General features: G+C 41.7%; 1 protein-coding gene and 1 long non-coding RNA gene across 2 annotated transcripts in view; one reads left to right on the top strand and one right to left on the bottom strand.

The window, feature by feature from the left end:
* The window catches only part of PREP (prolyl endopeptidase), a 120,275-nt gene that overhangs the window by 61,012 nt on the left and 42,947 nt on the right, over window positions 1-16,316 (top strand). Inside the window, exons 8-10 of the mRNA XM_078447174.1 lie at window positions 4,860-5,051; window positions 9,415-9,612; window positions 15,417-15,520. Of these exons, the coding sequence (XP_078303300.1) occupies window positions 4,860-5,051; window positions 9,415-9,612; window positions 15,417-15,520 (494 nt within the window). The remainder of the gene's footprint in view (window positions 1-4,859; window positions 5,052-9,414; window positions 9,613-15,416; window positions 15,521-16,316) is intronic.
* The window catches only part of LOC145715498 (uncharacterized), a 42,113-nt gene continuing 41,642 nt past the window's right edge, over window positions 15,846-16,316 (bottom strand). Inside the window, exon 4 of the long non-coding RNA XR_014137709.1 lies at window positions 15,846-15,944. This is a non-coding gene — a long non-coding RNA (uncharacterized LOC145715498). The remainder of the gene's footprint in view (window positions 15,945-16,316) is intronic.

Here is a 16,316-nt window from a genome sequence, read left to right as displayed (position 1 = left end):
AGATGACTTATTTTAAGCTAACCTTCCCTCAGCAAACAAATCATTCTCCCACCAAGAATCAGGTCTATAAAAAGTTATTTTAACTTACACAGGGAGAAGTTTGGGAATTGAATTCTGTTGGCGTCAGAGTGAATAATGCCACTTACAAAAAAAAGAACCTCAGGAAAGGATGGTAAAAGTGAGACGGTTTGGGAGTTAAGCCATGTTTCTTTTTTAAGAGTAATTTTTCTATTTTCCATTTCAATCAATAGCGTTCTAACTTGCGAATAGCAAAACTGAGTGAGCCCCATTGTTCAACTGAAATACCATTTCTCTTGAATTATTTTGTGCCAAATCCCTAAGGAGCAAGGTTTTCAGGAGAGCAAAAAGATTCCGTGAACATCATTTTAAACATGCAGCCCCATGGGGGCCAGTACTTTGAATCCCATTTGTATAAATCCAGCCACATACCTAAATTCAAATGAATTTATGACTTGTAGTATTTATTTATGACTCAGGTTAATACTCCAGGATTTGATGGTAGATAATGACCACAAACTTTGTTGTTTTGGTGTTCCCTGGGGCTTGATTATTTAAAACGAGTGTGCCACATCTTGAGGCTCACCTGATTATACAGAGGTACTGAAGGAAATTTCTGTGTATTGCCTTTAGTAGATATTTCAGTGACTTTTTGTGTTGGGGGTGGGTGGCTAGGGTCGTAATAAATATCACTATAATGCCTGCAAGACCTTTTCAGGCAGAAACCATAAGATGGTTACTTTGAGAAGTAAAGGTTGCACATCAGGAAATGTTTTATTGTCAGGGGGACATTTAAGGAATCTGACATTTTTCTGAACCAAGATTCTGTGTCTACAAATGTCATAGTCCAGAAAATTGTGATTCATCATTCTTAGTATAAACAAATGTACCTTTCTGATTACCTGCAGTTCTTGCATTGCCAGCTAATTTTTTACTTATTTACTTAGTCTTCTAAGGAATAGTTTTTGGGTTTTTCCCCTTTTAAAGCATTGTTTTATGTAAATTAAAATGAAATTATCTTTGAGCAGTCACCTGTGTTTGAGGTTAGCAGTTTGTTACTGAAAAGAAAATTGAAACTTAAATTCACAGCATAACCTTTATAAAAATTAATTGTAAGGATTTCTCTTTGAAGGTTCAGCAAATTATATATTCTGAGTAACCTCCCAATTAAAACAACTGAAATGCTGTAAAAAGCTTATAAAATATCTTTTTAAATATATTGCAAAGTTGGCACAAAAAAAGAGAAACCATAGAGACCAAAGACAAAATGAATGCAGGAATCCTGGATTGTTCCAGAATGTTCCTGGGCTTTGCAGGTTAAGTTTCCATCTGATGGCCACCCAGGGCAAGGGGGATAGAAGATAAAGTCCTCTGGTTCTCCATATTGGAGAATCTAACGAGAGATATCCTCAATGTAATGGTGATTAAGAAATAAACTACCAGTGGTGGAGCTGGGAGCAAGAGGTGGGGGAAAGGGAGGGTATGGGAAGAAAACCCACCTATCTTTACGTTAGCACTAGGGAAGGAGAGGGAGAGGCAGGATGTGAATTCTCCTAAAACATGAGAAAGGCTGACATGGGTACAGGTTATCTTGATTGTCCCCTCTGAGGTCCAAAAATCCTCAGGCTAAGAATTTAATTTAAAGCGCTCCCAGATTGGTTGCCTCTCAGCAGGCAAACGGAAGCCAAATATGGTAGCATTCTGGAAGAATGCTACTTTAACTCAGGCCTCCAAGAATTCCCATAGATATTGTTTCAAGGGAAATCATTTCACAGTCAAAACTCACACATACACACACACGCACACACACACACACACACACACAGAGAAATCACAAATCAGACAAAGAAACTCACCAGCATGAGAAATAGAGCAACAGAAGCACCGAGTGGAATTATCACATCCTAACGTAAATACATTTTAAATTTAAATACACTTTAAAAAGTAAACGATGTGATGCTACTTTTACAAAAAATAAACAAGAAACTTGGAAGCATAAGCAAGAAACAACATCCTGTAAAGAATAACCCAACAGAGTGGAAGAAGACCAAGTAGAATTTCTGTAAAAAATATGATTATTAATGTTAAAAAATTCAGTTATTAGGTTGAAGAAATTAGACACAGCTGAAGAGAGAATTAATGAAATAGAATATGGATGTAAAGAAATTTTACTTCCCACCAAGCAGTGGAACGCATGAGTGGTTAAGAGAGATGAAAAAGAAAAAATCTTTTCAGAAATGATAAACGACATAATTGGGACCAGTCATTCTGCAGAGGACAACTTGCCCAAGATGTTACTATGAAAATCACATAGTTGTCTTAACATCGAAGTAGACTTTAAAAATAAAAAGTAAAAAGCATTGCTAAAGTTAAAACTTCATAACCATAAAAAGCTCAAGTGAGTTTTATTTAAATATAGTAATTCTAATTTAGTATGTATTGAACAGCATGCTTTCAAACTACAGAGGGCAGAAATTAACAGAAATACAAGTAAAAATAAACAAATCTAATCTATAATCATAGAGGAACATTTTAAGACCTCTTCTCTGCCTGATAGAAAAAAATGGCTCCCCAAATCAGTAAATACATGGATTTGAACAATGTGATTAACATATGACTTAATAGACATATTTGGCATATCACACCCAAAATCTGCAAAATATACATTCTTTTCAGTCACAGGAACATTTAAAAATCCTTAAAGGAAAAATAATTAGACCCTAAAAGTTTTTCTTAGCAAATTTCAAAAGATTAAAAATCATACAGTGTGTTTTTCGAGCACAATGGGATTTAGCCAGAAGTCACTCACAATAACCACAGGATGGAAAAAATCTCACAAACATGTCATGTGAAAGAAATCAGACACAAAAGAATACATATTGTATGACTTCACCATACATTAAATTCAAGGATAAGATAAAATTAGACTGTAGTGTTTATGGATACATATTGGAGCAGGAAAAGAATGAAGAAAAATAAAGTAAATAATGTAAAATTCAGCATGATGGTTACCTTTGGTGGGGGAGAGGCTTGTTAAGAGCATCATGGTGCAAAAAGTTCCCCCTCACTCTATTTTGAAAAATGACTGTTTTAATGTGTATGTTCTTTCAAATGAACCTTAGGATGATATTGTCAAATTCCCTAAAAATCTCATTTGAATTTTGATTGGAATTATGTTAAATTTATAGATTTCCTCTGGGATTATTTGCACCTTTGAAATATTGAGTCTTCCCATCTAGAGGTATGGTATGTATTTCTAGTTCTTCAGGGTTTTGTTGTTGTTGTTTTAGGATTTCTTAGGAAGATTTTAGAGCTTTCTTCATATAGATTTCACATTTCATGTTAAGTGCATTCCTAAGTATTAATTTTGCTTCTATTGTACAAGAGGGCCCTCCTCACCCCATATTTTCTGACTGGTATTGCTGGCATATTAGAAAGCTATAGATTTTATTTAGCTTGCTTATCTTATTATTAGTTTTAATTCTGGTCATTCATTTTTTTTTTTTTTTTTTACAAATTTTTAAATTTTTATTTATTTTTGAGAGACAGAGTGAGAGACAGAATGTGAGCGGGGGAGGGGCAGAGAAAGAGGGAGACACAGAATCCGAAGCAGGCTCCAGGCTCAGAGCTGTCAGCACAGAGCCCGACATGGGGCTCGAACCCACCAACCGTGAGATCATGACCTGAGCTGAAGTCGGACGCTCAACCGACTGAGCCACCCAGGTGCCCCTGGTTATTCATTTTTAAATATTTGTTGAGTTTTTGTTGTGGGGTAGGTATTAGTAATCACTTTACGCTAATTTTTTAATTTACTTACTCATCCTAGTTTACAGTTGAGAAAATAAAGCTTAGTAGAGAATAAAGAGATTGCTCAGGTCACACAACTAAATAATGGAGCTGGGGTTTTAATTCAGTTATGTCTGACCAAAAAAAAAAAAAAAAAAAAAAAAAAAAAAAATCTCTTTCCTCCATGGGAGTATATTTTTCTTGATAAATTTAATTCGACCAAAAATCACATAAAGATATTATGCTATGGAGATGAAGGAGACAATGTAAAATCACCTTGAAAGATTCAAGGATAAAAATGAACTACCAAATTAATATAGCAATTCCACTGAGAAATTTAAGGTAGGAGATTAATTAGAGAATAGCTAAGATCTGGCAGTGTCTTTCAGTAGTTTAGAAATCATCGAGCTCTTTTGTTTATAAAACTTTTAAAATGTACTCTCTGAATATCTACATCTGATACATTGTGAAACAGATGTCTTCCCAGTGTTTTTTATTTATTTATATTTTTTATTTTTATAAATGGCATTTAAGGTGTGGATGTGTGTGTGTGTGCGGGGGGGGGGGGGTGTCTGTGTTTGTATTTGTACCTGGGTTTGAGTGTGTGTGTGTGGAGGGCGATGTCTAGGTATGAGTGTGCGGGAGTGTGTGTCTGGTGTGTGAAATCGTCCTGGTTGGGAGCCGCCGCCATAGACCGTAGACATCGAGGCGAATGACGAAGATGTGGGATGGTGTAGTGGCGGTCCGGGTAGAAAGAAGTGCTTGGCTTTGAGATATTCGGGTAGAAGAGGATTTATCAGATTACCTGGGGCAGGGGGCTGAGAGAAGTCCTTTAGTCTCTTTCAGGTTTTTCATGAAAAATATTTTCCTCATATTTTTAAAACCTTACAATTTACCTGCACTTGTCTTTGCTGTTTCTCAAGGCTTAGATCTTTTCAGATATTTTGTCTGCTTTACGTTCTGTGGACAGAGAAAACCTGCCCTCCCTTCGCCACATGTAAACCACACCATTTTAAACATAGGAGAGGTGACAGGGATGCTTGCTCTCTCACCAGGAATCCTGAAGTGGGTGAAACTGATCGACAACTTTGAAGGAGAATATGACTATGTGACCAATGAGGGGACGCTGTTCACCTTCAAGACAAATCGCCATTCGCCCAACTATCGCCTGATCAACATCGACTTCACGGATCCTGAGGAGTCTAAGTGGAAAGTGCTTGTGCCTGAGCACGAGAAAGATGTCTTAGGTAAGATTGCATACTACTTGAACACTGTGCGCTTTGGGTTTTGGTGAGAAGGTGAACACGTTGTTACATCTCTCATTCTTTGGTGACCTGTTAGAAGGCAAAGAACTTTCAGCCTTCAGTCTTCGAGAATGAAGTGTCTAAGTAGCGTAACCCAAGTATTTACTAGACAACATCTTTGTGGCTAGTACAATGTCATGCAGGGCCTTCGTAAAAATTGTGGGGGTATGAATCCAGGCTTTCCTTTTTTTTTTAATTTATTTTGAGAGAGCGCGTGCACATGTGCATGAGCAGGGGAGGAGCAGAGAGAGAGAGAGAGAGGGGGAGAGAGAATCCCAAAGCAGGCTCTGCACTGATAGCAGGGGTTCAATCCCACTAACCTTGAGATCATGCCCTGAGCCGAAATCAAGAGTCAGACGCTTAACGACCAGGCAACCCAGGTGCCCCTGAATCCAGGCTTTCAAAGGTAGTCTTTTTAAATATCAGTCGTCTCTGTGTAATTATTGTTTGATAATAATCATTAATATTTAATTTTTTAAACTGTTTAGAATTCTTAGCTTTTAGCTTTTGAATAACCTTTGGCTGTTTGTATTATACCTGTTGTAGATCTCAGAGTGGATTTACAGTCCTGTTATTAGAAGAGAGAATAGACGGGGTGTGCCTGGGTGACTCAGTTAGGCGTCTGACATCGGGTCAGGTCACAATCTCATGGTCCATGGGTTCAGGCCCTGTGGCGGGCTCTGTGCTGACAGCTTACGGCCTGGAGCCTGCTTCGGATTCTGTGTCTCCCTCTCTCTCTGCCCCTCCCTTGCTCATGCTCTCTCTGTCTGTCTGTCTGTCTCTCTCTCTCTCTGTCTCAAAAATGAATAAAAATTTAAAGAAGAATAGACTATTGTCATATTTAATTGGAATCCATTGCAGTTGCTGCTGTGTGCAGTGAGCTACATTAGCCTCCTGAGACCCTCCCTTCTTTATCAATTGTTTCAGAGTGCCCTTAAGTTCCCTTTTATTCTTTTTCTCTGTGTTTCGAAAAATGATATGCTGCTTTATAAATTATTCATTGCCTGAAAGCTAGTTTGATTAGAATAAGGCTCACTAATTTTGCTACAGGTTTTTACACAAAAGGAGAGTCCCTGTACCTTCAAGCCAATGAAGAGTTTACTCATTGGAGGTGAACTTGTGTTAATGGATTGACTAGGCAAAATCTGGGGCCATCCCAAAATGTGAAGGTATAAGATATAAAATTAGGAAAATAACTTCTTTTGAGATATGCAAAGCAGTTCTGTTGCCAATAAAGCAGTTCTTAATGTGTTTCCAGTGAATTAAAGCACAAGTGTTAGGTCCAGGTTTGTATCCTGGAAAAGTAAGGGACTCTTTCTCCCTTGGCTCAAGCCAGTACGTTCTGTGCTTAGCACATTATACCTGGCCTTGCTCAGGGGGAGAAGGGGAATGTGGGCAGGTGATTACAACTGACCATCTCAGGGATGGCCTCCTGCTAGGCCCTTGGCTCTGGAAGAAGCAATGCTCTGGGTGTTTGCTTGAGATTCTCCTCAGCCCCTGGGCATCTGGCTGCACCCCACCACCGTCTTGTGTACTGAGTCTCCATACCCCTCTGGGCAGCTCTGTTGGATAGGACCCAAGATGACCCCATGCCTGCTCTTTGCTGCAAAACCCACATCTGCAACTCTGAGGCAGCAGCACATCCTGGGCCATTCCCCAGAACTACTTAGGTGGCCCTCCCCTTGCTTTCTAGATGTTCAGCCATAGTCCCTTTAGCTTCTCAGGTTTGGATTAGGCATCAGCTAACAAGGTAATAAGCTCTAATAGGGAGGGGGACTTAGAGCATGGCAGGAGCTCTCCTCAAGGAAATTCCTCCACCTTTCTCCTCAAAATCTTCCATTCTCCCTCTGACCCTCATGTATATTTGGTTCAGGGATCCATGAGCCAAGGAATAGGGGTTTGGTTGTTGAAATGAAGAATCTGGTTTGTAGTGACATTGGTAGGCTGATGGCTTCTGTCCAAATTGAGACAGAATGTCTGTCCAAGGATAGTAAAAGCCAGTGTTTAGTGAGTGCTTCCTAAGTACCCACGTGAATTGACTTCATATTTGGTGGGTCCAGGTGAGCCTTCAGTGTTATAAATCCTCATGTAAGGTGCCCTTGGCGTTTTTCAGGTGCAAGTCAGGTTGCACTCACGATCCTCATGTAGAAAGCTATCCTAGATAGAAATATTTGCCAAGGCATGTGAGTTTTCTGCCTTTTAAAGTCCCAAAGAAGTGGTTTTAAGTATGTCTTAAGGTGACATTCTCTTTCACTTTGTAGATCTAATGAGATGTACCATCAGTGCTTGGGGATTTTGTGGGGGTTGGTGGGGGGTGATATATTTTTATAATCTTCCTTCTGAAAGGTTATAAGTTCTTTAGACTAGAAAGGGGAAACCTTCAATATTCACTAGAACTCATCAATTCAAAGAGAAGCGCTGTTGAATTTGCTATATATCATTAGCTCAGAATGCCCTGTTGAGAATAAAAACTAGCGATGAGTCATAAAGTCAGAGCTTTTATTAATGACAGTCTGCAAATCACCTTGTCATTTTCTTATTCAGTCTCTGTTTTATAATTCTGATGTGCTTGCAGTTAACATAGAGTGATTATTCTTTGACAGAAATAATTTACTTCAGTTCCCCACCCCCCCCACCCCCCACCCCCGTACTTTCTTTAAAGCATTAAGGCCACCTGAAATATAATGCTTGATTGAGGCACTTTAAAAAAAAAATTGCATTGGATAATGAGCAAATTACTTTTAGATATAAGAGTTCTTCTGTCCTCACTTGGCAGAAATGCTTACTGTGCTAATCCAAACAACCCAGCACCATTGAGGTCCCGGCTGATCCTCAAGGGTTCCCTCTGGCCGATGTCTTATTCATATCGATAATAACGTTATAAGCATGAACTGCTAGTTTCTTAGGTTGTAGTAAATGTCAAGAAACTCACCGCACACCGTGAAAGGCTTGTCTTTTCCACATCTGAGCGGTTACCTGCCACCCTGTCCTTGCTTCCATTTACTCCAGCGTCTCTCCCTCTGGGAGGACCCGTCCTCACCTCAAGCTGATCTTGTGCACACCAGGATGGGTGGTGCTGTCCGCCTGCCCTCCCGTTCTCTCCTTTCCCCATCACCCAGCTCACCTCCTGTCCCTGCTCTGTCACTGACGGCACCATTACTGAAGCTGCAGCCCTGGGAGCTGAGGAGGACTCAATTCTCCGCCTTACTGTTCATCTCCCCACAGTTACCATATCCTGATGAGTCTTCTTGGGAAATGCCTTTCGTTTCTCTTCTTCCCTCCCTAGACTTTGTCCCAGCTTGATGTGATAGGACAGGCTCATGGCAGTAGTGTTCCTCCTCGTCTCCCCTCCATCCTTCCATATACCTCCATTGTTCGGCTTCCTTCCTGGATACCATCTTTATTTCTGTCACCCTGCAGTCCACACAGTAATTCCCCAGGAACGGCCAAGTCAGAACTAAACTCCTGTCCATCTGGCTCACCAGATCCTCGGCAGACCACCACCACCATTTTCGCCGACCCCACACTAAGCAGCCTTTTTCTTCTTGCAAATGGAAGTTTCCTTCTTGAAAACAAGATGTCGCTTGTTCTCCTCAGCAGTCTGCCTCCCTCCCTACTGGTTGTTTGTGTTCCTCTTCTCTCTCTGTTCCCAGCTCTGGCTGTCATCTTGAGTTGCCTGCCGTCCCACCGCCTCATCCCCCAGAGAGCTGTCCTGTCTCTGACACCACCCTAGCCACCCACTGTCTCACACCCCCGTGCTCAAGATGCAGTTCAGTGCTCGCTTGAGGGCTCTTGTGTTTCGGGTCCCCAGCCAACTTCTCACTTACCTCTGCTTACAGGTTACTACTTATGTTTTTATATGATTGTGTCTTAAGGGCAGAAGTGACATCATCTTCCTGCCTGTTTCTCCAGTGCCTTGCAGGGTATCTGGCACGTACGCAGAGCATAATATATTTTCGTCAAATAAACATTCCCAGCAGACGTGGATCATGACTTGGTTTTTGTTGTTTTCCTTATATCTCCCCTACCATGAGATTGGACACAAAATAAGTAGGCCTGGGTTATTTGTATCGCAGAAGTTTTCATAGAATATTTTGTTTCCTCCAGACATGACAGTGACAATCATTTACTAAAGGAATATTCTGGAGTTAGATGAACAATTAAAGTCAATTATAAGATCACTTTGCCAGTCGCATTGCTGCATAGCACAATGGATAATAGCTCAAGAGCTATTGTTCAATGAAATAACTATGCTTCTCGTTACTTTCAAAGCTAAGTAAGCTTTTATCTGTTCTTCCCTTTTCAGAATGGGTAGCTTGTGTGAGGTCTAACTTTTTGGTGTTATGCTACCTCCATGATGTGAGGAACGTTCTGCAGCTCCACGACCTGGCCACGGGCGCTCTCCTCAAGACCTTCCCACTGGAGGTCGGCAGTGTTGTGGGGTACAGCGGTCAGAAGAAGGACACCGAAATATTCTATCAGTTTACTTCCTTTTTATCTCCAGGTGAGAGAGTCTTTTCACCAATGTTATTCAGCTTAAAAATCAGACTAATGTTTGGGTTTCTTTTGGGAAATGGAAATGTAATGCTGTGTTATTGAAAATCACATATGCTGTATTATAGCCAGAATTACATAATGAGAATAAAACAGTAAAACAGATGCTTAGAACACAGGGAAATGTGAGTGCCTAAAACAGCAAACTCATTCATCTTATATCCTGAGTCTGTGTTCTGGGGACAGGACCAACTGTTGTCCTAGGTTGATTTAAAAAAATTAGTATGAACAAGTATAACCTTAGATTCAACCTTTGGTCTATATGGATCAGGACACACGCAGTGCAGATTAACTTAAAAACGTAAAATAAAAATCTATAGTTCCGTCTGACATTAAAAACTTGTTTTCTAAAACAGACTGAGAGTGATGTTTGTTGTTGTTAAACCAAATTAAAATATAATTCTGAGGGTATAGTCTTACATCATATGGAAAAAAACTTGTTACTGGGTTCAAGGCAAAAAGAAAAAAAAAAATGCTTATGAATTGTGATACTGCGTTCCATGGTCTGGGTTGATTTTCCCCAAAGTAAACATAGTTGTCTTTTTAACTTTTTTTCAGTTGGTCATGCTCAGTTTGCTGTTTTGGTCTTCCGTGCTTCTCCACTTGGCTGCACGGTTTTTGTTGTAACCGCAGCCACACACATACTCTGATTTGTCCCAGGAGCCTGGCTCTGTTGGCAGCTTGCTGCTGACCGAGCACACCCTATCTTAAAAGCAATCTGGCTGAAAAAATTTCCGCACTTTCCTTGTTTGTATTTCAAGCTCCTTCACAGCCCTGTCTGGTTTTGCGGCAATGGTTCGGTCCCTGGCAAAGTAAGCAGACATAGGGGAGAAAGCTAGGCAGGTGCTGAAGTGGTTCTTCCTCGTGGGGTTCAGCCAGATGACAGTGAAGGTGCATGTACTTGTGTGTGTGTGTGTGTGTGTATGTGTGTGTCTGTGTGTGTGTGTGTGCATTTGTGTACACACGTGCGCACCTCAGAGTCACGGAGCAGGCAATCACAAGGAGTCTTCTCGTCGTGACAGCTTGCTGTCAGGGTTATTAAAACCAAAAGAGTGATGTTCTTCTATAAATAGATCTGCTGGTCTACCCGGAACACCTAGCAAGCTTTACTGTCCCATGTGCCTTTCAGAGGACCCAGGGGGGTGAGGAAAAGTGCCCACAGCCCTGTGGAAACCAGGGCCAGTGCCAGGAGTCAAACTGACAGGTCAGGAGCCCTGTGTCGGGGAATCCTGCATCACGTCTGTCCTGCCCTGGGGCCGGAGGGTACAGTGGTTGCCAGTGAACAGGAACCAAGAAAAAAATCCATTTCCTCCAGATTGCCGTTCTGCAGGCTCTGTGATTTATTTCCCCAATTTACGCTGGTTCCAGAAATTTTACTTTGAAAATCTCATAGCTTAAACAGTTTAAACGGACAAAGGGCGATGAGGAGAATGGGGCAGGGGTGACTCACCCATTCTTAATAAAAGCCAGAGTTCCCAAAGGCCAGTAAACCTCCTTCGGTGACTCCATGTGACCATTTATTTCAGGAACAAGTTCATCACTACCTGGGGGAGAGAGGGCTCATTGTCCTACAGTAAAAAGATGGGTTCTGTGCCAAGGAATGAAATACTAGCTGCGACTATGGCTGTGAAGTTTGAGAGGTTGAATAGTTCTGGACCGCTGGGCAGTTTCTCGACAGTCTTTGTTATTGTAATGCCTTGTTCTTGCCCTTTATCTTTTCTTACTCATTTTGCCTCCATCTTTCTCTTTTCTCCCCTTAATGCAATTTGATACCTAAAACGAGAGAACAGGGCTTCCAGACTTAGGCCTTCTGGTCCAAAGTAAAAACAGCCCATCAGATCAGTAAACTGGATCTCTCGAAAGCAACAATTATCGGCGTGTGTGTGTGTGTGTGTGTACACACACACACACACACACACACACACACACACACACATATACATACATACATGCACATACATACCAGCTCAGAGGCTGTCTTTCCCTGGTCTCTGAAGATTAGCTATCTACTACTGTGGTAAACAACAGAGATACTAAATTATAAGTAAAGCCGTGGGGCCAAAATTAACTATGACTCCAGCTGTTTAGGACATGGGTGCATCTGGCCACTGTGCGCGAGCTGACTTTGTTTCTCCTGGAGGCTCATGGTGAAGACTGTGTGTCTTGAGCCCAAGCTGCTTAGGACTTTTGAACCTTGAGTCAAACTTGGGAGAGAATGAGGATACGGGGCAATTTGGAACACGATGCACTTATTCCCTCTGGCTCAAACCACTTAGTGGTTTGTGCTGATTAATTCTGTATTCATGGAACCTCAGAGGGTTGTCTAAGGTTAGCTCCAGACAGACTTGCACGTTGTAATAATCCAGTACAGCAAGTCCGAGGTGCATGGGGGTAGGAAACGGGATGAGCAGAGAAGCCTTGGGAAGGGCAAAAAAAATTTAATTTTTTAGAGCAGTTTTAGGTACACAGCAAAATTGAGGGGAAGGTACAGAGATTTCTTGTATTCTTCCTGCCCCCACATGCACAGCCTCCCCCATCATCATCTCCCACCAGAGTGGTACAGTTGTCACAGTTGATGAACTTCTACTGACACATGGTAATCACCCAAAGTCCATAGTGTTCATTACGGTTGACTCTTGGTGTTGTACGTTCTGTGGGTTTGGGCAAATGCCTAATGACATGTATCCATCATAATAGTATCCTATAGAATATTTTCACTGCCCTAAAAATCCTCCCCCTCTTCACCCCTCCCCCAACCCCTGGCAACCACTGATCTTTTTGCTGTCTCCACAGTTTTGTCTTTTCCAGACTGTCATATGGTTGGAATCATACAGTAGTATGCAGACTTTCCAGACTGGCTTCTTTCACTTACTACTCTGCATTTAAGATTCCTCCGTATCTTTTCATGGGCTTGATTGCTTATTTCTTTTAGCCCTGAATAATATTCCATTGTCTGGATGTACTGAGGTTTATTTACACATTCATCTTCTGAAGGACATCTTGGCACCTTCCAAGTTTGAGCAGTTATGAATAAAGCTGCTATAAACATCCGTGTGCAGATTTTTGTGTGGACATAACTTCTCAGCTCCTCTGTGTAAATACCAAGGAGTGCAGACATTTTCAAGACTTGTTTTAGTTTACATTTATGTTTTTTTTTTTTCTTTTAATAACTTTAAAACCCACCCTACACAGGTGGGTCAGTATGGATCATCTTTTCCAAAGTTCTTTTGCCCTCTCTGTACACACCAGTGTTTCAGAGCCTTGGATTTTTCTTTCACAGTTTCCCCCAGAGTCATCCCTTCCTCTTAACTCCTCCCATTTCTTTTACCCCTTTACATTTATTTTGGATCATTGGGGATATATGAGCTAATCATCCCCGCCTCCTTCCTGTTACTAGAATGGCTTTGTTAAACCACTGCTTTCATCAGGAGACCCATCTCCTCAAGTCCAGACACCTCCCCTGGCCTCAGGGAACTTCTTCTATAACCCAATTCTCTTTCACCCTGAAATGTGGAAATTTATTTCCTAGAGATCACCTAACCAGTCCTCTCTGGTTTATGATTCCAAGATGACTTCTCCAAACCCAACCTTCCTTGGGCTTACCAAGCCAAATCAGACAGGACACAAAACATCATTAGATTATAGCAATTCACATTATGTGAATGTGCCATAGGCTGACCTTGGGGTAACCCAGATGGATCTGTTAAAAGGAAGTGTTGATCAAATATATTAAGCACTGGTACCTTCAAGTTTAACCCAGTCTCCTCCCAGGTGCCACTTTGGCACAGGACCGAAGGATAGAAGTCAGGTATTTGGCATGATTTCTCTGAACAGTAGTAGCCAGCCCCTGTTGCCTACTTGTTTCATTCTGCTGTTAGAGGATTTGATATAGTAGTTTTTCCAGATAAAAGGCATTTATTTATTTATTTTTTTAATGTTTATTTTTGAGAGAGAGAGAGTGCACGCAACTGGGGGAGGGGCAGAGAGAGAGAGGGAGACGGAGGGTCTGAGTGGGCTGGGCAGTGACAACAGAGAGCCCAGTGAGGGGCTTGAACTCATGAACCCACTTAACTGACGGAGCCACCCAGGGACCCCCAGATAAACAGGAGCTTAGAGTACATTTCCTACTTATTGTCTTTCACAAAGGAATTTGCATTCTAATACTTTGGTGATTTGTCTAAGGTCACTGGCCCAGCAACTGTCAGAGGTGGGAATCCTGGCTGCCAGGTGCTTTCTCATTCACTGCAGTACAGGTTGCAGCGATACCAGAGTGAGGCAGGTGCTCAAACAGCACATGCTCGGTCTGCAGCCATTTTTGTTAGTTGTTTGGTTGTTTGGGGTTTTTTTTTCAAGGATTTGGACTTTTTTGTGTGTTTTGAGGAAGGGAAGCAAGTACGGATCAAGAAGCTATTCAAAAATTAACATATATCTGAAAATAGCCTTGCCTTCAAGATTACATTCCTCTAGGCAAGGACAGTAATCAGTATATCTGGTACATTAGAATGTATGCCCAGAGCGTAGTTTGGAAGTACTGTATGTATGAAGATGTATTTTAATAAATACCCAAGTATGACTTAAACCAGGAAAGCCAATACTTGGGTCATGTTACGTATCTTCTCTCTGTCAATATTCATCATACTTCCAATTATAGTACCTTAAAATAATTTGTCTGTAAGCATGAGAATTGCAGTGACATTCATAGGGATCAGCAGCCTTGCTGTTAATGAGTGTAAACTATTACTCTTTGCCACTGGGGGTGCAGAGTATCCTTTCTCATCTGTTAATGAAATACATGCACAGAGGAGTTGAGAAGAAAGAGAGCCACCATTTTAATACCTGATCAGTCATTTCAGATGTACCCTGTGGGAGTACCATTTAGTTTCAAGTTTTCCAGCAAGTATTGGGATCGCTAAATCGATTTTTCATCTATCTGACAGTGTGTGTTTAATGTATCGTGTGGGAGGGCTGTTTCCGCACCAGCCACTCTGGATGACTAATTCTGTTTCATAAACCACTGCAGTTTTCAAATAGTAACAACTCGTCTTATTGTTTCTTTGATTTAGTTCTTAAGTGTTAAAGTGTAATAGCATTAAATTCAGGAAATGGATTTTTAATAAGTGTTTAAATAAGCTGGCATTCTTGGTGTACATTCATTCATTTGTGTTGTGCACAATTCCTGGGATAATAAAAATTTTTAAAGTAGCTCTAAAATGGTACCTGGTCATCTCTGGTCCCTGACTGCTGTCCACGTGTGTGTGCACGGACAGGTGGGTGTCTGGTGTCAGGAGCCCCAGAGTTCCCATCAAGAGGCTTCTGGCTGCTTGTTGACTTGGGGCCAGTCATTTGAGTTTTCCATCTTAATTCACCTCTCAAGGTGAAGTGGCCCTACATGAAGTTCCCCATCTTTTTTTGACCTGCATTCCTAAGTGACCCAGCATAGGGAAGACCTGTTAAGTTTTCACTCTTACAGTTTTTACCTCTTCTCATACTCATGGAATGCTATGGAATCTTCTAAAATGTATACGACAGATGATGGTCGTCAAAACGCTGTGTGTGGTGGCAGTGAGGAAAAGTGAACACCCCATGCACAGACTGTTCTAATCAGCACTCTTGGCACGGTGACCTTCACATGGCAGCAGGTCCCCAACTCATGTTCCTCTCTTGTGATTCATGGCATCCAGTTGTGCTGTGTGCCCTTGCCCCCTTGCAGCCAGTGAGCTTGTGGACTAAATCAGGACTTCCGCTTCCTTCTAGGTATCATTTATCACTGTGACCTCACCAAAGAGGAGCTGGAGCCACGAGTCTTCCGAGAGGTTACCGTGAAAGGGATCGATGCTTCCGATTACCAGACAGTCCAGGTATGGAGCATTTGATCCTGATAACATGAGAGTTAGAAAAATCTGACTGTCAGACCAGGCCATTCACACCCTAGTTCATCAGGAGCCATGGAGGTAATCCATAGTAATATAGACAACAGGTCTTGGAGCTCCTGCTCTCTCTGGGCATTGAGCCAGCACAGTCCCTTCCTCCTAGAGCTCGTGGGCTCTGCTCCCGTAGCTGCTGCTCTCAACAAGATGAGCCAGGGTCCTCATCTTCCTGCAGTAGCTATCACAGCAACACCACATGTCTGCTTGCTTGAGAGTGGGTTACAGTTCAGCTCAGGTCTTGTGGTGTCACAAGTAACAACATAGATTTGCTGCACATAAAGTACTCAAGTGCTGCGAGTCAGTCTTTTCCGTCTGGCGTTCACGTGTATTTCCACTGGCACAGAGGAGACACTTCCTAAAAATTAGAATGAAGATATTAACTGATTCATCAGTCTCTGACCACCCATCCTTTCAGGTTAAGAATCTCTGTTCCTGTTTTTTCAGCTCCCCAAAGGTATTGAGTCTTCCAGAAACTGATGACTTATTAATTGAGGATGTAGAATGTCACTGTTCCTTTGCAGTGAGAGGTCACCTGTCAGGTAGCAGGTGTGTATCAGGGCTCTCCCACTGGAGGGCTGGATCACACAGGCCACAGATTAGGAATCAGAACACTGTTTGTTAAGGAAGTTTAGAACAAAGAGCTGGACGCTCCCGAGAATGTTTCTGTGAAACTCGGGCATTATTTTAGCTCCTTGAGTTACCCTTCAACTATCTAGAAACGGTCTAG

Source organism: Panthera onca, chromosome B2 (assembly GCF_046562875.1).
Source record: "Panthera onca isolate mPanOnc1 chromosome B2, mPanOnc1 haplotype 2, whole genome shotgun sequence".
Taxonomy (NCBI): domain Eukaryota; kingdom Metazoa; phylum Chordata; class Mammalia; order Carnivora; family Felidae; genus Panthera; species Panthera onca.
Note: the sequence above shows the minus strand (reverse complement) of the source record. Positions and strands in the feature narration are given on the sequence as shown.